This window comes from Emys orbicularis, chromosome 10 (assembly GCF_028017835.1).
Source record: "Emys orbicularis isolate rEmyOrb1 chromosome 10, rEmyOrb1.hap1, whole genome shotgun sequence".
Taxonomy (NCBI): domain Eukaryota; kingdom Metazoa; phylum Chordata; order Testudines; family Emydidae; genus Emys; species Emys orbicularis.
Window position 1 is genome coordinate 6,812,825 of NC_088692.1, and position 24,191 is coordinate 6,837,015.

Here is a 24,191-nt window from a genome sequence, read left to right on the forward strand (position 1 = left end):
GGATAGAGAATCTCCAGGTTCTAGTCAGGAGCAGAGGATGGAAGAGGATAATGTAAGGGCCAGATCAGATGAGAAACATTCACATAAAAAAGAATCTGACACATCAGAAAAGGGCAGACAAATAAACAGTGACAAGGTTTTAAAGTGCTTGTACACAAATGCTAGAAGTCTAAATAAGAAGATGGGTGAACTAGAGTGCCTCGTGTTAAAGGAGGATATTGATATAATAGGCATCACAGAAACCTGGTGGAGTGAGGACAATCAATGGGACACAATCATTCCGGGGTACAAAATATATCGGAAGGACAGAACAGGTCGTGCTGGGAGTGGGGAGTGGCACTATATGTGAAAGAAAATGTAGAATCAAATGAAGTAAAAATCTTAAGTGAATCCACATGTTCCATAGAATCGCTATGGATAGTAATTCCATGCTCTACTAAGAATAGAACAGTAGGGATCTATTATCGACCACCTGACCAAGACAGTGATAGTGACTCTGAAATGCTAAGGGAGATTAGAGAGGCTATCAAAATAAAGAACTCAATAATAGTGGGGGATTTCAATTATCCCCATATTGACTGGGTACATGTCACCTCAGGACGAAATGCAGAGACAAAATTTCTCGATACTTTAAATGACTGCTTCTTGGAGCAGCTGGTACAGGAACCCACAAGGGGAGAGGCAATTCTCGATTTAGTCCTGAGTGGAGTGCAGGATCTGGTCTAAGAGGTAACTATAACAGGACCGTTTGGAAATAGTGACCATAATACAACAACATTTAACACTCCTCAGTGGGGTCCTTTAAGCTTCATGACTCTCATACATTGTCTAAACTGACTGTGTATAAACTCACCACTACTCCTCCCTCCAGAGTATGCCAAACTTGCTCAAGGCTCCTGGTACCAGCACAATTCAAGGGCTTGGTGATTTAAGCAGTGGTAGAGGCCTGTGTTTCTATTCCATAATAGAAATGGCCTGAAACCTAAGATCAGAACCCAGTGTTGTTGCTTTGCATGCCTGTCTAGTCCAACCCTCCTCGCACACTGGCAGGCTGGAAAAAACCCAAGGAAGCACTATTTTCTTGTTTTTGACACAATGACTCATCCCTAATGAAGCATAGCAATATTTATTTGCCATTGCCTGTAAACAGCACTCAAAAAGAGTACTCAGCAAATGAACGGCTCCAGACTGATCTAACGAAGTATGTGTGGAAAACACACATGTAGGTAATGGAGGTTAAGGAAGGCCAAGCCTTCCAAGTTACAAACAGGTTGGTCAACAGCAAGACATGGAGCAGAAATAGATACCATGACAGTGAATAATAAATAAGGTATATATTTATTATAGATGAGCCCTATCTACTTGTCTGTAAAGTACCTCGCACACCTCTGGTGCCATATAAACTACATACTATTGTCTCTCTATACAATTAGTGAAGTATGGCAGTTCAACCAAAAAGTGGTAATATATTTGTTTCCTTCCCCTTCACCCCCTTTGCTCTTTTAAAGTAAAGCAGCAACAATATAAAGCCAATTACCTTCCCTAATGTTTATGCACGCTCAGCTTATATTAGTAAGGAAAATGTACCAAATGTACCAAACCTTACAACTTTGTTCAACATCGCAACACCCCCTAATGGCAACTTTTGATAGGGCCACATTCTGAAATGCAAGTAACTACTGAATAAACATTTTTTAAAAAGCTCACACAAAACAAATCTTTATTCTTTGTTGCAGAAAATAAATACAGGTGCATATTTCATATGCTTTTCTATAAAAGCACTTCTACAAAATGTCACTTAACTGCATACAACAGTACAACCTTTTTGGCTTTTAAAATGCAAATATTATACAGTCACTTCATTTTATCAACTTTTTAAAGCACTTGTAGCAAGCAGCTTTGGAAAAGGAATGTTTAGTTTATGAGCTAAATTCTTGCTTCAAGTGTTTGTTTTCCATATATAGTGCAACTACCCTAAAAGCAACTAGAACAACTTTTTTTTCTCTTTTTGGAAAACGTTTGGGTCTTTTTCAAAAACTGCAAAGAAAAATAGCTCTTGAAATCTGGTCTAACTTCAAATTTAAACCAAGAAAAACAACAAAACAGAAATGACTCAATTGAAATATTAAGGTAAGCATGATGCTTCACAGCTTGTTTTCTATACAATTCCAGTTTGGCCCTTGGTTTTTCTTTAGAATAAAAATAAAAGATTAATCATCTAGTCCTATATTTCTGAAAAGGTAAGACATGGACTCCCCATTATGGATTCTGCGAATGGCTTCTGAGAGGATCATACTGATATCCACGGTCTTAATTTTGGGACACTGGAGTTTTTGTATTTCATGTGGAATCGTGTTGGTTACAACAACCTAGAGAGAGAAAGAGAGAAACCGTCACAGTAGAAATTATTTTTCCCTGATCTTTTCCCTTCAGTTTCTGATCTGCACCCTATCACATCAGAGTCTGAAAAGGAAAGTTCTACCCTTCAGATCCCGAAAAAGTTAAATGGTTGATGCAAAGCAGGATCTCCTTTTGTGACTGTTTATTGACAGGATTATAGCCTTATGAACGGTTATACATTGCTGTTGGATGCCTACCTACTCACCTATCTACGAATGCTAAAGAAACAGTCCTTCCTTGCCTTCATCCTGTCAAACACGCACAAGGGGATGCACTCTTAATTACTCTTCACTTAAGGAGAATCTCCATATGTTGACAATCCTTTACCTAGGCTCTTATTATTATGCTGCACCCATCACTAAAGTATTCATGAAGACTTGAAAAAAAGGAATAATTATATGTTAAAACCTTAATCTGTACTGAAAAGTGAAGCCAGGAACAAACAGCCACAGTATTGTTCCTGTAATTTGTAATTGATATTGTAATTAGTAATAATCCATATTAAAAATTTTAGGAGCCAAGCCAGCGGGGATTTTAAAGCTGGCGCAATTTTCTGAAGAGTTTTCATCATTTTCATTTGCCTCTGAACTTTGAAGCTAGCCCATCCTGCCCACACTTACTTCATCAATAGCAGACTCTTCTATCAACCTGGGAGCATCTGAAGACAGCAGGCCGTGGGTTGCCATTACAAAAATCTTGTATGCTCCCCTTTCCTTGAGAGTCTCTGCTGCAGCGAGGAAGCTGTCAACATCATCTATAATGTCATCCTGTCAAAATAAGACCAGCCCAATGAAGACTCCACACTTCCTCAAACAGGCCATGCAACAGAGGCAGACAGATCTAGTGTAATTCTACTGGTGTCAAGGCAGTAGATTTCTCTAGTCTACATACAAACCATATTATTAATTTACTGAAAGTAACCCTTACTATCCTATATGGCGGCTCAAGGAACAGAGTGTGGGAGAGGAGAATTGCCACAGCTCTAAACATGACACCAAAGACTCCCCTATAGAAAAAGTTACTCCAAACATTAAAATCTCAAATTAATAACATTTTATATTAAAAACCCAAAGAATAATGCAATTTCTCCAGTGTCCTTTAAGACAACATCAGTCTTTATGTCATTGGCACTTCTAGATCTGCAGTGTTAATATTCATGATACTTTGTTTCTTTGAAATGATGCAACAGAGTCCAGCTACCAGGCTTTCACCTTATGAAAACTCTCTTGGACAGAGTTTCAGGTGACCCATTCAGTAGATTCTGGCCCTGATAGTTCCTGCTTTTCTGTGTCTATCACTGTGTATTTTGGACAATTAATTGCAGTGTTCTTCACTAAAGCACAAGAGGATTTTTAAAACCTATACAGCAAGATTCAGTCATGTAACCAGGAGGGTGCATGAGGGAAGAAACTAAGCATTAAAAAAAAAAAATCCCAGAATGTATTTACTAATAAAACAATAATAAATATTCCCACAAGACAGTTAAAAACCTGGAATATTTTTTTATTTTTGAACTTTGAAATTCAACAAGGGATAAAACCTTTGATTTTAAAAAGATGTGGAAAGACTTCAGTTAAAAGACAAAACGACCATTAATTCATGATGATGTACAGAGACCCCAAAACTTACAGTCGTCATGTAAAGCTTTTCCAAATCACCTCAATCATTACCCAAACTTTAGTTAATATGGCAAAGAAACTGGTCCATCCTTTCTTCCATTTTATTCTTATACATGATCTTTAGTCCTTTAATATCTTGCATGCAGCCCTGCTAACAACTATTAACTGTAGAAGATAATTTCTAACCAGCCCTTTTTTCTTCACTCTGCCTTCCCCAACACACGGACGTCCTCCTGGCTTTTAATACAGGAGCAGTGCCCAGAGAGTCTATTAAAGTATTGGATTAACCAATCAGTTTCAGAAGTTACACCAGAAATCTTCATCAGCAAATTACACTGGCAGAGAGAACTGGCACCATCATCAAGAACTAAAACAGCACTTAAGTATTTTATTAAAAAATAAAAAGACTTCAGAGAGATAGAAGGGAGTGATCCATTTTATTTTTAAACTCCCTCAAATGTCAACCTGTGTGTAATTGTTATTAAAAATTCTCTTGGTCATTTAAATTATGAAAGGGAAAAGAAAATTGAAATTAATGGCCTTAAATGCAATTTTTCCATTAAGGCTGAGCAGCTTGCCATTTTGCTCAAACTGATGAGCCACTACACACAATAACACCAATATTCTGAGCATAAGCTTCAGAGAAATCCAATGTATTTTAGCAACATACTCTACTCAATTATCTTCAAGTACTTTACTAACCTTAATTAACCTCTCTATTCCTGTAAAGTAACCTGCTAAACTCATTTTATTGAAGGGGCACAGAGATATTAAGTCCATAATCAAGGAGATTTATACTGCAATTTCAGTTGCCCCCAGTTAATAGAGCTTGTCAAGGGTATTAGGAAACCTCAGAGACAACCTAAATGTCTTCCTTATGTGCTTAGAATGTTCGTGTAGTGAGCAAACACCCAAACAAACAATCCATGTTTTTGCACTAGTTAAAAGTTTTAAATGCCAACAACTCAGCATTTAATAATGACCCTTCAAAAAGACACTGGCAAGATTTGTGGAAGGCCATTTCAAGCTTATTATAAAGAGAGAGAACTAGAGTGTGATGGGATTTAAAAAAAAAAAAAAAAAAAAACAAGTTGTTTTCAAAAGATTTCACTTATATTTGGGAACCAGGAAATTATTTTTTGAGGTTGAAAACAAAGATTGGATCTTCCACTGAATTCTTCCCCTGTGTATCCTTAATTTAAGACTAGAGTGACCACAAGCTCTCTTACATGTCAGGAGTTTGACAATTTTAGTTTAGATACAATAGGAAAACCTTCAAAATTAGCCCTACTTTAAAGGATACCCACAAATATACACACACATTCCTAAATTCAAAGCTATCAGAGTTCTGATCCAAAACATCCACTTACCACAATGATGGCTATTCTTCCTCCTACATCTCCAACAACTGTGATTGGTGGCTTTTCCTTTGGAATCAGCACTGATTAAAGGATTAAAAAAAAAAGAAGAAGAAAAATTGTACATGCTAAAATGAATGAGGAAATGCTTGCTTTGCACTACTCATCATTTCTCATTTTTTCCATAGATAAAAGCAAAGCAGCAACTGTCTCCACCATCATTGCTCTGCTTCCTCGGGCAGCAGAATCTCGTGCACAAGGCATTGAGTCTTTCCACATAGGATATAAACTATAAATATTTAGGCCCCGATCCTGCAAGTTACTCTATATGAGTAAACACCTGCACAGAGCCCCTCTGAAATCAGTGGGGTTCCAGATGGGCACAGGGATCCGCCCATAAAATAATTTGCAGGACTGGGTGCCTTAAAGGCATATGTTTGCTGTTTGCTAACTCAAGCCAGTAAGTCTTGTATGCAGTGCAATTTGTACAGTATAATTTAAGAATGCTGTGCTGACATTCAATTCCTAGGGAGGAACTGGGATTTCTGGGCTCAACAATGGTGTAAAATGCATATGAAAAAACGGTTACTTTCCTGCACAGTAACTGTTATTCTTTGAGATGTGTTGGCCACATAGTCATTCCACTGTAGGGGTGTGTGTGCCCGATACACTGGAATCAGAGACTTTTGCCAGCAGTATCACTAGGTCAGGGGTTCTCAAACTTTTGTACTGGTGACTCCTTTCACACAGCAAGCCTCTGAGCGTGACCCCCCCCCCTTATAAATTAAAAACACGTTTTAATATATTTAACACCATTATAAATGCTGGAGGCGAAGCGGGGTTTGGGGTGGAGGCTGACAGCTCGTGACCCCACATGTAATAACCTCGCGACTACCTGAGGGGTCAAGACCCCCAGTTTGAGAACCCGTGCACTAGGTAGTGCCTGTGTCCCCGCTGTCCTCTTGCTCAGAGCCAAAGGGGACGTGGCTGCCACCTCCCTTTCCATTCCTTTGTATCCCCATCCAATACCCAAAGCAGTGGGGAATGTAGGATGGTCATGGAATGTATAGGTGCATGACATCTCAAAGAGCAACAGTTACTGTACAGATAAGTAAGATTTTTCTCCTTAAAGTGATTGTGCACATAGACATTCCAATGTAGGTCACTCATCAGCAGTTCTCTTACAGGCTGGGACTCAGATTACTTGAAAAGAGACTGCAGCACTGACTGGCTGAAATTGACACTACCCCAGGAACCCTGAGTGATAGCATGGTGTTTGGAAAAGATACGTACTTATGTCTATGTAGCAGCCTTGCAAATGTCCACTATTGGTATGTTACTCAGGAAGGCTGATGAAGTGGAACAAGCCCTAGTGCAATGGGCCATTATTCTCAGAGGAGACGCAACCTTTACTAGATCATAGCAAAGCTTGATACAGTCAGACATCCAGTGAGATATATGATAAGATTAAAGGGAAGCCAGTTACAGCCTATCAGAAAAGGCTACAAAGAGTCTAAGAGATGACCTAAAAGATTGTTCAGGCCAGATGAAAGGATAGAACCCTTTGAACATCCAAAGTATGAAGCCTCTCCTCAGCTTTGCTACAGCGAGGCTTTGGAAAACATACTGTAAGAGGAACAGGTTTGTTGAGGTGGAGTGCAAATACTACCTTAGGCATAAACTTACAGTGTGGCCTAAGAGAATCCTTGTCTTTGTGAAAGAAGGGTCCTGCTAACACCACCTGAAGCTCTGACATGATTCTCACAGACATAATCGCTATCAAAACCACTGTATTTACTGATGGCAATTACAAAGAATTTGTTGCTAGAGGTTTGAAGGGGGAACCCATTAAACAGGACAAAACTAAATTCAGGTCCCTTGAGTATATGTGTAAACAAGGCCTTTTAAAACCCTAGACACCAAAGGATGCGAAAAAACCAAAACCCATCTACTGGAAGATGTATCAGGAGATGGAGCCTAGATACACCCTTATAGAACAGATGGAGAGATCGGAAGATTTCAGATGTAGCAGGTAGTCGAATATATGTCTAATTTCAGCAGTGTTCAGCGACTACTGGCAAGACTCAGTTCAGGCTGAGAACATTTTCCAATTTGCTGCGCAAGTGCCCATGGCTGTATACTTCCCTTCTATGCACCAACCAGCATAGATGTCTTGGGAGCAAATTCTTTCCTCATTGCTAAACCAGAGATCAGACACACTATAAGTTCCTTGGCTCGGTTCTGAGATAGAAGGTCCTCAACCAGAGGCAGAGCTAGGGGAGGTCAAACTGATAGCTGATGTAAGTCAGTGTACCAGTATTGTTTTGGGCAGGCCAGCTCTACAAGGATTAAAGTTGGTTTGTCTCTTTTAGCTCCATGATCACCCTCAGAATTAGGAGGATGGAGAAAACATATATTGGAAGATCTGACCAAAGGAGAAGGAAAGTGTCTGTCAAAGAACCTGGATTGTGACCTGTTCTGGAGCAGAACTTCCTGCATTTGTTGTTCAGGGTGGTTGCAAAGACAGTGCTAGCATCGGTGCTTCCAACCAGACCCTGATTCGGCAGCAGAGAATTTTTTTTAAGCATCTTTTTATGAGAAAAGAAGTGCAGCCTATCAGCTTCAGAAGGCTTTGAGCGTGTCCCTTTTTAACATCCTCAAATGGGTTAGAAAAACCCGATATATAAGAAGTTACACACACACAAACTTACTTACTGGGTATCTCCAAACTGGGATGAATAGAAGCTACACTTTTGGCTGTAGGAGGTGAATGTCGACCATCTACCAGGTCAGATTCAGCATCTTGAGCTTCCCCATGAATCACAGCAATTCCTAGCCTCAAGCGCTCAGCAAATGACTGTGCCCTGCAGGAAAGAATACATTAAAGTTAAAATAACCCAAACACAACACAAGCCTATTTTTTGATTCTGAAATAGAGGAAAAATTGAATGATTCCTACAACTGAGGGAAAGAATGCAGGGACTACTTCTAGAAGACACCTTCTAATCATTGGGTTTAGAAAAGCTTGATAGTCCTGAAAGCATCTGCACTGGTCTTGCCAAAGTGTTTCAAGCCTTTGCAAGTAATAGAAGAAGTGTTAATCATTAAGTTCAGATTACCACCTTGCTCCTTCCATTTTTCAGCTGCAACATGAATTAAAAATCAACTGTTAAAATCATATAAAATTATTGCCTTACACTCTTCTATTTCACTTCTGGCATGAGTTTAAGGGTCACAGTGCCATGACCCAATGTTGCTAGAAATTAATGCTGTATACCACTGGAAAACTAGGGATCTCAAGTGAGCTTTTCCAACTGTATACATCCCTCATTTCTAGTCCTGAGGGAGCCTGAGATCTTGGGCCTTAAAACTGTCACTGGTCTCTCAGTGTTTTTGACAGTGGTCCATAACTGACTGCAGCAGATTCAAGACTTCAGATTAACTTGCATTCCCTTGGTAAACATTTTTTCAAATGGGAATAAGTAAAACCCAACTTAAAATTAAGTATACAAACACAAGAGGTGGACTAAATGGGACAGAATAACCTAGACAGTCTGGTTTGCAACTATGGATATCCTACAGGAATAACAAAACTCAAGTAATCAGCTATTTAACCTATTGCCAGATCATTTGTTGCAAGTCAAGACCTGAGTTTTAGTAAACTTGCAAAATGAAAAATATCCCTTACCATACACCATTTCTTCAGTTGCAATCTGGAATTACTTAAAGGGTCAATATTAAGGAGTTTAGGGTACAAATTTAGATGTGTTAAAAATAAAGCTTTCAATGAAATTTTAAAATGTCAGTGAACTGTTTGATTGCTTAGGGGAAGAAAAGAAGGGAGATATATTTTTTCCTGCAGTATTAGCATCTCAAATGTTGAATGGAGGAGGATAGCAAGTGAAAAACTAGAACTGATAAGTCCAGTTTCATTGTATAAGCCAAGTGAAGTGCAACAAATAAGGAAGTAGCATCACTGGCAAGCTAGGTTAGATTTAAGAGTCTTTCACTTACAATCTATGGAGTTAATAAGGATTTTTTTAAACAAATATTTAAATACAGCATATGATTTTTATTCCAACCACCTGGTTTTTTAATTAAAAATTCCAATTAAACAAACAAGAGTTTTATAAAGTCTAACTGGCAAAATCAGGACACCACACTAAACTGAATAAAGCTCAGGCTGTATGCAAAATGACTTTTACCTGAATTTTGAAATGAGACCAGAAACTGAACAAACATTCTGAATTACAATAGACTAAGCCATCTCCTGTCACAGATATGCATTCTAAAGAAAAAATATTTGAGGCTGACATTTGTCTTCCTTGGTTATTTTTTGTCAAGAGTTTATCTCCCCTGCCCAAACAATTTATTTTCTTACAGAACACTTCAGCTTTTTCAGATTTACAAATGACTACTTAAGAAACAATTGTAGGAACCAACATTTTGACTAACAGTTGCCTTCAATGTTTTCTAGGCCATATGATTTAGGCCAAATTTTCAGCCACAGATGCACATACAAAAAAAAAAAAAAAAGGAGTATATGCAACCCCTCATATATTCCTGTGCAAATCTATTAATTGTGCATTTAGGTTCTCTATTTGCACGCACAATTAACTGACATGCATGAGCAAATGCAAGGACTTACATTTTCATTTTTGGACAGTATGTATAGATATGTCCCAATAATATATCTAGGGAATGGGGGAAGAGGATGCAGGCATCCACGCAGGAACTAGATGCCTCAAGAGGAGCAAAAAGGCAGCGCACCCACCCTTCCTCAACACCAGCCACTGGAGCCAGCCGGCTCAAGAGAAAAAGGCATCATGTATCTCCTTAAGGAGTATAGCTGATATACTGTACTCTACACCCACATACCCAAGAGCTCTGAAAGACTTTGTGCTTCCTTGATGCACAATGCCTATAGGAGCTCCCAGAAGAGAAAGGCAGCTCTGCCCAGCCTCCAACACAAACCTGTGACTAACAGGCATGATTAAGCCCCATGAAACACTAAAGGATCACTTTACTCATCACCAAAATGCAAGCAGTTCTGAAATGGAAGGCCAAAGACTAGATACCACTTCAGGACAGAAAAATAATCTTTTATCCAATTGAACTGTTATAGCGTCACAGATTTAGATGCATACTTACAATTCAGATATTTAAGACATCAAATTGATGCCAGAAACAGAATTAATATTTCACAGTGCTCATGGGCCTTTATGTATGCTTCACTACAAGCAATAAGGAGGTATTCCCAGAACAGTAAACTAAGAAAGACACCCTAACATTCAATCAAAATGATCCTGTTAATATTACTGTCAACAGGATTATGCAGCTAACAGCTTATATGAAATACAGTAAAACTCAGAAGTTGAATTACAAGACAGGGATGCAATTGGGGACCAGAATGATTATTTGTAAACAACTTCTATTTTAAAAAAATAAAGTGCATCTGCTTATATAGCATCTGTCACACGGAAGGCAGATTAAAGAGATATTTAACACAAGTAGTGGAATATTTAGTTCAGATGAAGAATACTGCTAGATAAAAAACATTAAATAGTTTTTTGTAGTACACTGCCACCAGTTAGAAACTGTTCTGATTTGTTACAAAACAAATGTTTCCTACTAACAAAGTCATAATACCGGATATAAAAGTCTAGGTAACACTTCCACAAGTAATTAGTTGTCATTGCGGAAAAGCCACCATTAATTCTTAAACTATCATCCAACCCCTTATCAGCTTCTTAAAGGAGTGAAATTCCATCAGAGAGCAGAGGGATAGATAGCCATAAATAAACAAAACCAGAAATCAATGATGATTACTTAACAAGCATGTTAACATGATAAAATACTAATCTCAATGAGAAGAGAAAGTTTGCCCTGGACCCTGCACACTTCAGCCAGACTAGAGAATAAACTCTCTATATTTAGGATTTGCCCAGTCACTTTCTAAATCACGATCACATTAAGCAACAATTTTGGACCACTGGAGTTGTCATATTTGCCTTGCCATTGTTCTTCATCCATAGTTGAAATTTTAAACAATAGATATTTAAATATAAATACATGTTTAAATTAGGGTTACCATATTCAAACATTTAAAAAAGAGGACACTCCACGGGGCCCCGGTCCCGCCCCCGGCCCTGCCCCAACTCCGCCCCTTCCCCACCCCTTCTCCACCCCCATTCCAACCCCTTCCCCAAAGTCCCTGCCCCAACTCTGCCCCCTCCTCTGAGCACCCCGCATTCCCCCTCCTCCCTCCCGCTCTGATCTTGGTTGGGGGTTGCTAAGTGCTACCCTGCTCCCAACTCGCCCCGCAGCCCCTGCAGCCTCTATGCCCCTGCCTGCCCTGCTCCTCCTCACCCTGCAGCCTCTGCACCCCCCCGCCCCTGCAGCCTCTGTGCCCCCTGCTCCCCACTCGCCCTGCAGCCTCTGCGCCCCCTGCCTGCCCTGCCCCTGCAGCCTCTGCGCCCCCTGCTCCCCACTCGCCCTGCAGCCTCTGCGCCCCCTGCTCCCCACTCGCCCTGCAGCCTCTGCGCCCCCTGCCTGCCCTGCCCCTGCAGCCTCTGCGCCCCCTGCTCCCCACTCGCCCTGCAGCCTCTGCACCCCCTGCCTGCCCTGCCCCTGCAGCCTCTGCACCCCCTGCTCCCCACTCGCCCTGCAGCCTCTGCACCCCCTGCCTGCCCTGCCCCTGCAGCCTCTGCGCCCCCTGCTCCCCACTCGCCCTGCAGCCTCTGCGCCCCCTGCCTGCCCCGTTCCTGCAGCCTCTGCACCCCCTGCTCCCCACTCGCCCTGCAGCCTCTGCGCCCCCTGCCTGCCCCGCTCCTGCAGCCTCTGTGCCCCCCCGCCCCTGCAGCCTCTGTGCCCGCTGCTCCCCACTCGCCCTGCAGCCTCTGTGCCCCCTGCTCCCCACTCACCCTGCAGCCTCTGCGCCCCCTGCCTGCCCTGCCCCTGCAGCCTCTACACCCCCCCCGCCCCTGCAGCCTCTGTGCCCCCTGCTCCCCACTCGCCCTGCAGCCTCTGTGCCCCCTGCTCCCCACTCGCCCTGCAGCCTCTGCGCCCCCTCTGCCCCTGCAGCCTCTGTGCCCCCTGCTCCCCACTCGCCCTGCAGCCTCTGCGCCCCCTCTGCCCCTGCAGCCTCTGTGCCCCCTGCTCCCCACTCGCCCTGCAGCCTCTGCGCCCCCTCTGCCCCTGCAGCCTCTGTGCCCCCTGCTCCCCACTCGCCCTGCAGCCTCTGCACCCCCTGCCTGCCCCTGCAGCCTCTGCGCCCCCTGCCTGCCCTGCCCCTGCAGCCTCTGCGCCCCCCCGCCCCTGCAGCCTCTGTGCCCCCTGCTCCCCACACACACACCCCCGCCGCCTGCCCTGCTCCCCCCGCTCACCCGGCAGAGGGAGAAATGCGGGCTCCACGTGGAATCAAACACTTCCGAGCTGCTCTGTGGGGGAGGAGGGAGCGGGGGAGGGGAAATCCCGGACATTTCTACTTCATTAGAAATCCCCCCCGGACGGCCATTTAAGGCTGAAAAAGCCGGACATGTCCAGGGAAACCCGGACGGATGGTAACCCTAGTTTAAATGTAATAAATGTTCCTAAAATATTTTTAGAATGCTAAACACTCTGTCTTTCCATTGTTGGATTCACTTTTCAATGCTTTCAATTTTTAAAAGACCTTCTAAAACAGCAATGAAGTTATAATAAAACTGGAAGAGGCTGAAGGCCATATCTTAAATATTAGAAGAAAAGGGACTGAGATATGGACAATTTCACGAACATTCAACTGACTGCTTGCAATATTAAAAAAAAAAAAGAAGAGTAAAGCAGAATGTCTGAGAAACAGCAATGTGCATTAGGTAGTGGATCAGTTATTTTTGTCCATACTTTAGTAATCAGAAAAATATTTCATTCTACAGATTTGGCAGAAGATGGAGAAGCTATGTTTTTAGCCTGCCAACCTTGACAGTGTTCCTTTATACAACTATGCTTTTTATTTATCCCCTTCACGTTGACTTCAAGTCCCACATTAGGACAGAGATTCAGATGTAATAAACAACATAGAGAAACAGTTTCTATATATTCATACATACACATATAGCTCCACACACACTGGTAAAACTTCAAATATTTTGAATAAAGCTTCACTGAAAAACTAGTCATTGAGGCCACAATGATTTCCCAAGTATTCTATGCCCACATGGACCCAATGTTAACTGCACAGTGCTGTAAATTATTAGTATCGGCAATACTGACTACTGAAACAATATGGAAAGTTTCATGTATAAATAAATTGGTCATCTGAGTCCTTCATTTTGAGTCTCTCATTTCATATGACAGTGCCCTGAACTTAATGCTAAAAATCAGGGACTACGTTAGTTACATATTGCTTGCTCCAATCAAAGAGAGTAGATCTTACTCACCTCTTTGCAGATGCAGGTGATTTGGCCACGATCACAGCATTCCTGTAATCTGGGATCTGTAGCAAACAACAGAGATCAACTATGTCATATCTTTTATGGAAATTTAAGCTCATTAAGTGCCACAGATATTTTTTTAAATTCTTAAAAATTTAAAAAAATATCTAAAGTATCAAATACTTCAAGTTTAAGCAAATAACCCTAGCTTTGAATGCCTAGATTTTACAACCTTAAAAATATTCTTTTAATGTTGTTTTCTGTGTGTAATTTTCTACATTTTTAAAAACAAACTGAAAAAAACCAAGTTCCATCATGTGGCATCATACTGAAACCCATATGGATCATCAGCAGGGATGGAATATTTACATCCACTCCACAGACCACTACCACTTGATCAAACAGAATAACTGATAGCAGTAGTAGGTTGTCGTCTTATGTGGACCAGCACTAAAGGGGGATGGGAATCTTAACCAGAGGGTTTCACAGTTATTTGCTGACAGCAGAGGAATCGTGAGACTCAGGAATCTATTTCAGGTTCTGGAGGGGAGTGTGATCTAGTGGGCACAAATTCTTCTGCTCACTCCTCCCAAGCATAACTTGCCCCAGTCTCGTCTCTTCCCCACCCTTGGCTTCTCATCCGAGTTCCATTCTCCACACTTAGCCAGTCCCAGTTCCACCCATTTGCAGTCTCTTTCTTCCCCCTCTCCCCACATCCCTGTTCTCCATCCCCACTGGCTCCCACCTCAGGCTCCTTGTCCAATCTCAGTGTTCTTACCCCCACCCATGGCTCCTTGTTCCAGTATCTTTCCCCAGCCAGTCCCAGTTCTCCCCCCAGACTTTGGCTCCTTATCAATTCTCTCTCTTCCCCCCCCTCACCACTGGTTCTGGATCTCAATCTACTCTCCCCCTCCATCCCAATTCCCTCTCCCTGTTCAGTCCCGTCTTCCTCCAATCCCAGGGTCCGTGACCTGATCTACCATCCCCCCTCCCCTCGAGTTCAGGTCTTGTCCCCTCCACATTTAAATCAGGCAGCTTCCTCCTTCATGATGCCTGGGTCCAATGGGGAAGAGGAGTCACTGATAGCACAGAGGCTCCCTGCCCCACAGTTCAGATGCCCGGACACCTTTGCAAGGAAAATCCTCCTCCGCCCCAAGCTAGAACATGTGGATAGCGGGGAAGCGGTAGACCTGGTATATCTTGACTTTAGTAAAGCTTTTGATACTGTCTCGCATGACCTTCTCATAAATAAACTAGGGAAATGCAACCTAGATGGAGCTACTATAAGGTGGGTGCAAAACTGGTTGGAAAACCATTCCCAGAGAGTAGTTATTAGTGGTTCAGTGTCATGCTGGAAGGACATAATGAGTGGGGTCCCACAGGGATCAGTTCTGGGTCCGGTTCTGTTCAATATCTTCATCAATGATTTAGATAATGGCATAGAGAGTACACTTATAAAGTTTGCGGACGATACAAGCTGGGAGGGATTGCAAGTGCTTTGGAGGATAGGATTAAAATTCAAAATGATCTGGACAAACTGGAGAAATGGTCTGAAGTAAATGGGATGAAATTCAATAAGGACAAATGCAAAGTACTCCACTTAGGAAGGAACAATCAGTTGCACACATACAAAATGGGAAATGACTGCCTAGGAAGAAGTACTGAAGGAAAGGATCTGGGGGTCATAGTGGACCACAAGCTAAATATGAGTCAACTGTGTAATGCTGTTGCAAAAAAACCAAACATCATTCCGGAATGTATTAGCAGGAGTGTTGTAAGCAAGACACGAGAAGTAATTCTTCCACTCTACTCTGCGCTGATTAGGCCTCAACTATTGTGTCCAGTTCTGGGCGCCACATTTCAGGAAGGATGTGGACAAATTGGAGAGAGTCCAGAGAAGAGCAACAAAAATGATTAAAGGTCTAGAAAACATGACTTATGAGGGAAGATTGAAAAAATTGGGTTTGTTTAGTCTGGAAAAGAGAAGACTGAGGGGGGACATGATAAGTACAAGTAAGTTTTCAAGTACATAAAAGGCTGTTACAAGGAGGAGGGAGAAAAATTGTTTTTCTTAACCACTGAGGATAGACAAGAAGCAATGGACTTACAGACCTTGTAAAATTAGACAGGCCATATGAAAGAGGCATACAATGCAAGGTATGGACAAGGTAGGGCATGCCATTTAACATATTGAAGGCTCTATTTCTGTTCAAACATGATTGTCTCATTTTTAACTGCCAAATCTCCAAAGGTGATTTCCATTACTCAGTTCATGCAAAAGCTAAGTCAACAACCTGGAACTGTTCAACAATGCCCTTCAAAACTTAAAACATGGGCACTGGCAACTCCTAGCAGCAGAGAATTATGATAAATCACTAACATCTAATGTGCAAGCTGTACAGTGTGTGAAGGTGATATGAAATGTTCACTAAATAAGCATGCTCAGACATATACACAAACATGAAGCCCATGAAGACTTTATGCCACATAGTATCCAACTAATGGGTATCCTGGGGTGAAAAAAATCCAATTTCATCTTCGATTCTCATAGGATCTGGGCAGGAAATGATCATGGAATGGCCACCAGCAGCTCCCAAACTTTACAATTTGACCTATGGTTTAAGTTCTTTGTAAATAATCTCCATTCTTATCAAGTTGAACTTGTTTCACACTATTCAATACATCCCATTAAAGATACTAACAAACATTTAGCAGACTGTAGTATTCAAAATGCATGACATCCAGAGCATATTTGGTAATCATGAAATATAGATGATGTATTAAGTTCTTCCTGATCAGCGTTCCATGGCCATTTTATGAAGAGATACACATATAACATAGGCCTCTGGATTGGCTAGAAGGCACTAAGTGTGCCTAAATCCTGGGAAACCAAGTATGTCAGGTCCTTTTAGTTAGAATGACTTACAGGAAAGTAAGCTATGAAGCAGAGAAAAGACAAAGGAAGTGAAAGATAAGAAAAACACCTTCTAAATATCCAACCCCAACCCCCCCGCCCCCCCCCAGGCGTTTGCCAGCTTCCAAAAATCTGCAGATGAGTTTTATACTATTGCCATCTTAACTTGAGAAAATTTTACTAATGCCAAACATATATAACCAGCTAACCACTGGCTGAGAAACAATCACTGCCATAAATTTGCCAACTTCCCCACACCATTTTAAAATAATGTCATAACAAAAGTGCATCATGGAGTTTTTAGTACAGACGAAAGCTATACCTATATAAAACAATCCCTTGGGTTGAAGAGTGCCCTCCATTTGACAGGTTAGCTATGTGTGTGTTTTAGGGTGGGAAGCATTCATGTTCTTCCAAAGCATTGGGTATTAACCACTGACAGCAGTAGGATGTTACAATAAATATTTTTCACTAAAACAGCACTTTACATTCACAAGTCTCTTGGCACTTTATAAAAGAGGGCAATACTCACTTTACAATGGAGAAACTGGGGTACAGAAGTTCAGTTTCCCAAAATCCCACACTCTAAGTAGGTAGCTGATCAACAGACAACAGATCAAGGTCTCTTGACTACCAGTCATCTGTTCTCATCATTAGACAATGCTGCCTAGGTGATCTTTAGTCTGATCTATTATAATTGTATTAAATGTCCTCAATTAACATTTACACTTTCACAATTAAAGATCCCTACTCCTAACTTTTTATTTTGGTGACTATAGAGTGGGAAGAATGTTAATGACAAGAGTAGAAAAAACAAAAAACCTACCATTTTAAAACTCTCAAAAAAAATGAGATTCCTCCTCTCTTCAACAGACTTTAAAAAAAAAAAAAAAAAAAAAAAAAAAGTACTAAATTTCACTTGATAGTATCTTTACTGATGTTCTAAACCCAACAAATATAGGGATAGCCTGAAATACAACATTGAAATGACAACTCTCATACACATTAGTAGGCCTTGCTCACCTCTTCTTGAATGTACTGAAGCAAGAATGGAGAGGCTCTCAAATTATCAACCGGAATATTAAAGAACCCCTGTATTTCCTTCTGATGTAAATCCATTGTAATAAGGTGAGTTAGACCTTTGAAAAAGAGAGTAACACTTAAAAGCCACTGCATGAAAAACAAGCAGGACAAACCTAAATATTATCTGTAGATACCAAATTTACTCCTTCTGTAGTTTTCACTAAAGGCTGTTTAGAACATGAATATTCTGTTGCACAAGAACAAAATAATATTATAGTTTTTATTGCAGTACACCTGGTAAATAAATCTCCCATTAAGGTTTATGGGGTATCAAATAAATAGGAGTACTTTGCATTTCTATGGTACCTTTTACCAAAGCCCTCAGAGCAATTTAAAAAATTGACTAAAATTCTCAACACCCCCATAACATAGATAAGTGCCACCTTCTTTCCACATTTGAAGAAATTAAGGCAGAGATTAAGTCATTTGCCCACAGTCACACAGTAAGATTGTGACAGAGCTGAGATTATAACTCAGAACTCCTGACTCCCAATCCCAAATTCCAATTACTCCCACACTTCTTCCCATGAAACGAGAATCAATATTTAATTAAATCTACAAGACCAGACTGCACAATTACACAGCATATCTATGAAGTGTTCATTATAACCGTCCACATGCTCCCAGGACAGATGCCATGGGAAAGAGCAGGCAGGTGGTTGCCCTGGAGGAATCAGGGGAGTTTATCCCATTCTCAGATGCCACCTTAAAAGTAGGTGTAAGTGGGATCACCCAACAGAGAGGTAAGAGAGAAATTGACAGAAATACAACTGCCCAAGAGAGAGTTAGGAAGGGAGAGAAGGGACCCAGCAGCAGTATCACAGCAAAGGAACCCCACCTTCCAGGATAGCAGGAATTCCAGCAGACTTATCTCACCAACTCAGCTTGGCATGGACTCTGCAATGGATGTTATAAAGATGTGCTCGTTTTTAATGCAGCATTTCACTCACCACTTTGTATTGCTTTTACGTTGGATTTTCCTCTCTAGGGTTTAAAATTTCCTCTTGCTAAAAATCTTTATAGCTATTTCTTATTAAAGTTCCCAGTTTAATGCACACAGCTGCCTCGAAGTTAAATATGACATCAGAAGCCCACCATGCCCTGATTATTTCACAACATCCTGCATTCTTACCAGCTTTGCACATCATCGAAGCCAGTAATTTAGAGACAATGGAGCCCCTTTTCCTCATCTTGCACTGCTTGCTGTATGGGAAGTAGGGAATCACTCCAATAATGCTTTTGGCACAGGAGGTTTTACAAGCATACACCATGATCAGGAGTTCCATGATCGTAGTATTCACATCCCTGGAATGAGAAGTTTCTAGTTCTGTATCCACGCATAAATATCCTTTAGCTGAATTCAATGTGATACCTACATCTGCTTCAAGGGACTTGAAGAAAAACTGGCAATTGAAATATCCCTATAAGGAATCCAAATATGCACCCTAGGTAGGCCACTGGACTTGACATACTATTTTAATTTCTCACTAGGACTATACTTCATAATTTTTCTCCCATTGCCTGTTCACCAACCTCATTGTTTAGAAAGACATTTTCAGGACCGTATCAGCACAACATGTTGCTGAAATAAGGTCTACATTGTAATTTGTCTCCCACATCTTTGCACCACAAGATAAAAATTGAGTAAATATGTTTTCACTACAGACAGGACTAACAGTTTTAGATTCCCACAATACATTCTCCTATTATTTTGGCCAAAAATAGGCCTTGGCCAACACTAGGCTTTAAATATTTAGCAACTAACATCCTATCTCCTGTCGCTAAAGAAAAAGATTGAGTGGCATATATTAACATGGAAGGACTGATCATCAGGTAAACCAGTCCCATCATTTCTGCTGCTGCCAGAAACTAGAAGTATGCCTTTGAATTGTAGAGCTGTGTATGTTCTTGAGAACATACAATTATTATGTTGCTTAATGAGTCACATGAGCCATTTGCTTTGAAGAGAGTGCTCCCACATTTAAAAGCATTAAGTGGTGCTGCACTCAGGGTAGTCGATCACAACAAGATTTTAAAGAGAACAAAGTAAGGAACAGAGTGTACATTGCAAAAGAATGCAGAAACCCATAGAGCAAAATCCAGATTCATCTGAATATAAACAACGTAAATGGTCAGATTATAAAACGGTCCCCCACATACACACCTTTTAAACCACAGAGACCAACTGGCCCATCTGTGAATCTCTCATATGTACAAAAAAAGAAAACCTAAGACAAAAGAATTCTTAAAGATAAACCATGTCAGAAACTACTCTAGTTTCTTTAGAATATGTGTTAGTTGTTACTCACTTTGAAACTGTTTGGATGATAAAGACATCTTTTCCTCTCACAGATTCTTGAATCTGCACCCTTGTTTCTGCCAAGAAGAGAAACATACAAAGATTTAAGAAACATACAACAGGACTTCATGGAATTACTCCATGAGGTCGTCATACGCTATAGACAAATCTAAAAAATAAATAATTTCTCCGTCTTCAAACTGAAAGAGAATAGCCATATTGAAGACAATACTCATGGTCAAGTTTACAGACTTGTGTGCATTAGGTGCACAACTCCCACTAATGATAACGTGAGTCGTGTGATAAGTTCCCACATGAGGACTTGAAAATGTATCCTTTTGGATCTAAAGAAGGTGATGATGTTGGCTACATACATGAACCCTCTGACCAATAATATTGCACCATGACAATACCAGCATTTAATGAGGATGAAGGAACAATATAAAAAAAACTAACTGGAGAGAGACAGCATACGACAGTGTGTGTGTGTGTGAGAGAGATGTATGCTAGTGATCACATACAAAAATAGGTGGTCTGGAAGAGTGACAGTCCTCAGAAGGCAGGAAGAGGAGAGGTGAAAGTTCACGCGTATGAGAGAACACAAATGTGAGAAGTGGTGCTTCGCTTTTCTGTAAATAAATTCTAAGGAGGGTTAGGTAATATACTGTCTCCCATAGAGGCAGAATGAGAGGTTTATTTAACCATTAAATGCTCACCTCTGTTTGGCTCCTGATAAACCTGAACTTTGCCCATCTCTACCCCCAAGCGACTGAAGAAAAAGAAAAGCAAAAATCAGTACATTACACTAAAGGGAATGGAAACCAGAATAAAGAAGAAGCCCAACCCAATGTTCATAACACTGTACAAATCTACACTTCATAAATCACAGGACAAATGTTTTACTATGAGATTTCTCACAAATTTACATTTTACAAGAGTTACATTACAGGTTGATCTAAGCCTGTCCACAAATAAAAACAATGTAAAAAAAACTACCAATGAACAAGAACATAAAACTTGTTGCATAATTTCTAAAATAATTCCAAGTTTCTCGTCATCATCATCTACATGGTGTCACAGATGTGCATGAGGCTTTACAAGACTGAGTTTAGATAGGTCCTTTCCCAGTGAAATTTCCCATCGAGACTGGAGAAGAGGTGAAATGAGGGCAAGAGCAGACAAAGCTGTAATTAATAAGCTTTTGAAGGTTAAACTATGGTTTAATATGTCTGTATTGGCATAGAAAAGCCAATTACTAAAAAGGGACTAATAGCATGAATGATGCACAAATATCCCCACATCCAAACACTGTGTAACCTCAGCCCTCCCTCAGCACCCTTCTTGTCTGTCCTTCCTAGGTCATGTCTAATTTAGACTGTAGGGAAGTGACCTGTCATGTCTGATATTTCTAAAAGCATCTTGCACGCCTATGGTCATGAAGTAGGATATAAATGTATTCAAGACATAATAGCTCTGCCAAAGCTATTAGTGCACTTTATACTAAAAATCCTCAACATCTAAATAAATTTGTATTGAGCAGAAAGGACAAGCCTTGATAACTAACAAAGCCATAGTACATATGGAATGAGAAAATAATGGATTTTTCTAACATATAGGATTATTTATCACTATCCAAATAAAAACCTTTGTAACTTATGTCTCCTAAACAATATTAATGTGGCCTTTCACAGCTTGCAAACGAACAGGCCGAGCTTAAATGTTTTCTTTGTTATTTGGTGAATAAATTACATAGTGAATAAATTACACAGTATCTTTTCAAAATTCAACTACTATAAAGATTTTAGGTGAGGTACTGACACTGACTACCTATCGCTGGAAATTGTGTTCTCTAATTTGCATGTCCCACAGTAATGAAAAAAGGCTTGTCAGGGGCCATACTACCCTACATGTAGTTGTTAAATGCTATGGATGCCAGGGCAAGGTGATCCAACAACAAACCTCTCCCAGCTTGCTATACTGAGCTTCACGGTTAACGCCTTTATTACATGTACTACAGACTGCCCTGGGGCACAGTTCCCTAATTAATTCTTTAAAATGATAGCTTAAAACAGACATCTATAATATTTATTTTCAGAGATGCAAGTTTAGTTGATTAGGAACAAAGATTTATTATACTGACTGTGTACCTTGTAGGTAACTTTATTTTTCCAAACAATGGCTCAGTTTTACTAAGTAACTTTACAAAATAGTCTTATCTGCTGAAGACAGATCTCTACTCCCAACCCACCTGCACCAATGTCCTACGTGCTATGATGGCAGCAAAGACTAACCACTGGATATTACTTACTCAGCAATTCTCCTCGATAGTTCCGTGCATGATGAATTGGAATTAGCTGAAAACAGCACAAGCCCACCCTTTGTTATATTCATGATGGCTCCTATTTCAGTTGATGCCACACAAAACATCAAAACCTACTTTGTCTTTCCACTTCTAAAATACTGCAAAAAAAAAAAAAAGACATATTAAGCATTACAATATTTACTGTAGAAACAAGTTTCCTTTGAATATGGGCTGCAGACGAATTCATCCTCCTGTTTGGTAAAAACACAAAGAAAGAACAATACTACAAAGATGTAATCCTTACAACAATCCTTTGTGCCACATAAGCATTACTCTTTTTAAAGATCTGGGCATTAAACAGTGCACCCAGCAACAAAACACGAGGAGTGTGAGTGGAGCCTGTCTTCTCTACCTCGTCTTGTCCTCAGCACTCATGGCAGCATCTAGCAGAAAGGCACCAAGAATGATTTCTTCAAACTCCCATCAGATCATATCACAAATTCTACATAATTTTTAATCATCTTCCTCAGTTTACATCTGACAGGGCAGATTGTTTGCCTACCATTTTTATCTGCTTGTCTAATTAACTTTCTGCCATTGTCATTCTCCTGCTGGAGCGGCGAACCGCGGCCAGTGGGAGCCACGATCGGCTGGACCTGCGGACGGGGCAAGTAAACAAACCGGCCTGGCCCGCCAGGGGCTTTCCCTACACAAGCGGCGGCCCCAGTTTGAGAAACACTGGTATATACTATACATGCACTGTATATGTTTGCTTATTTTGCAATAAATTATAAACTTACAAATAAGGGTTGAACTTAAGGAAGAGTTCAATAAAGGTGGCAGATGTAACTAATGCCCTCTTGTACAATGCATCCACTTGGTCATGTAGCTGCTGTCATTCTTCAACACTAAAACTGCTCCTATGGAAACACCACAGAGAAAACAAACGTCAAGAGACAATTTAGACACTTTTATTCAATAAAGGCGCACACACAAAAAATCAATGAATCACTTCAGGATTTCTCCATACTCTTTATTCCAGTTTGTAATATCACATTTTTATGCCACAAGGTAACAGAACACTTCAGTGACAGTATCACGCTGAACTGCAGCCACCATTATAGAGATAAAATAAGTACAATCTTAATTAACAAAGTGCTAAAAACCAGGGCTTTGGAGCGGAGCCCGGAACTGGAGCGCGGAGCAGCTCCGGAGCAGTGGAGCTGCAGGTTTTTGCCTGGAGCTGGAGCACAGCTCCAAAGCCCTGCTAAAAACTCAGCAACTTGCTTTTTTAATATATAAATACTCCAATACCTTCAAAGCGTATCAACTGAACGTATCAATACCAGCAGCATAACTCAAACAAAGGAAGTTAACTTAGGCCAATGTCTCCATCTCATACCTTACCACAAATGTTTCACAAAAATGACTGTGTATTAGTCACATTTATGGAAGCAGCTGCTGGATTCAAACACTGACCAGCTATATTAAAGCTGTTTTACCAGCCTTTGCAACTAGACCTACTCTTAGTCAGTTTGTCCAGGATGCAGAAGCTATATTTGGCTCATCAGCAGTTGAGAGCTAAGAAGAGGATGGGTATTTCCTACAAATAAAACACTCCACCACTGTGCAGCACTCTGCTCAGTTCCTGTAAATCAAAAACTGGCTCATGATACCACAGAAGCTTTTAATAGAGAGAGGTTGTAACAGGTACAACAGTAGAGCAGACCCCAGGAGTGTACCTCAATTCTAACCTTAAAAAACCACCTGTTCAGTTAATAAGACAGATCAGACCTCGGGTCCTT

General features: G+C 40.7%; 1 protein-coding gene across 1 annotated transcript; it reads right to left on the reverse strand.

Annotated features, from left to right (window-relative positions):
• Positions 1 to 1,712: 1,712 nt before the first annotated feature.
• Positions 1,713 to 23,282, reverse strand: PRPSAP2 (phosphoribosyl pyrophosphate synthetase associated protein 2). Its single transcript, XM_065411783.1, has 11 exons — positions 23,187 to 23,282; positions 22,393 to 22,544; positions 20,801 to 20,853; positions 20,095 to 20,161; positions 18,918 to 19,090; positions 17,726 to 17,841; positions 13,795 to 13,850; positions 8,093 to 8,241; positions 5,390 to 5,460; positions 3,021 to 3,167; positions 1,713 to 2,369 (listed from the first exon to the last, which is right to left on the reverse strand). Exons 2-11 carry the CDS (start codon positions 22,509 to 22,511, stop codon positions 2,211 to 2,213), a joined length of 1,110 nt encoding a protein of 369 aa, XP_065267855.1. The 5' UTR covers positions 22,512 to 22,544; positions 23,187 to 23,282; the 3' UTR covers positions 1,713 to 2,210.
• Between the last annotated feature and the right edge of the window lie 909 nt (positions 23,283 to 24,191).

Bases quoted from the DNA above. Each gene is read 5' to 3' on its own strand.
- PRPSAP2 (XM_065411783.1), bottom strand. From the start codon at position 22,511: ATGTTTTGTGTGGCATCAACTGAAATAGGAGCCATCATGAATATAACA. The intron at 19,091-20,094 runs GTGAGTAACAAC...TTCTCATTCCAG, and splicing joins ATCATCCAAACAGTTTCAAA to GGATGTGAATACTACGATCA. The intron at 17,842-18,917 runs GTAAGAATGCAG...TCTTTTTCAAAG, and splicing joins TTCGATGATGTGCAAAGCTG to GTCTAACTCACCTTATTACA.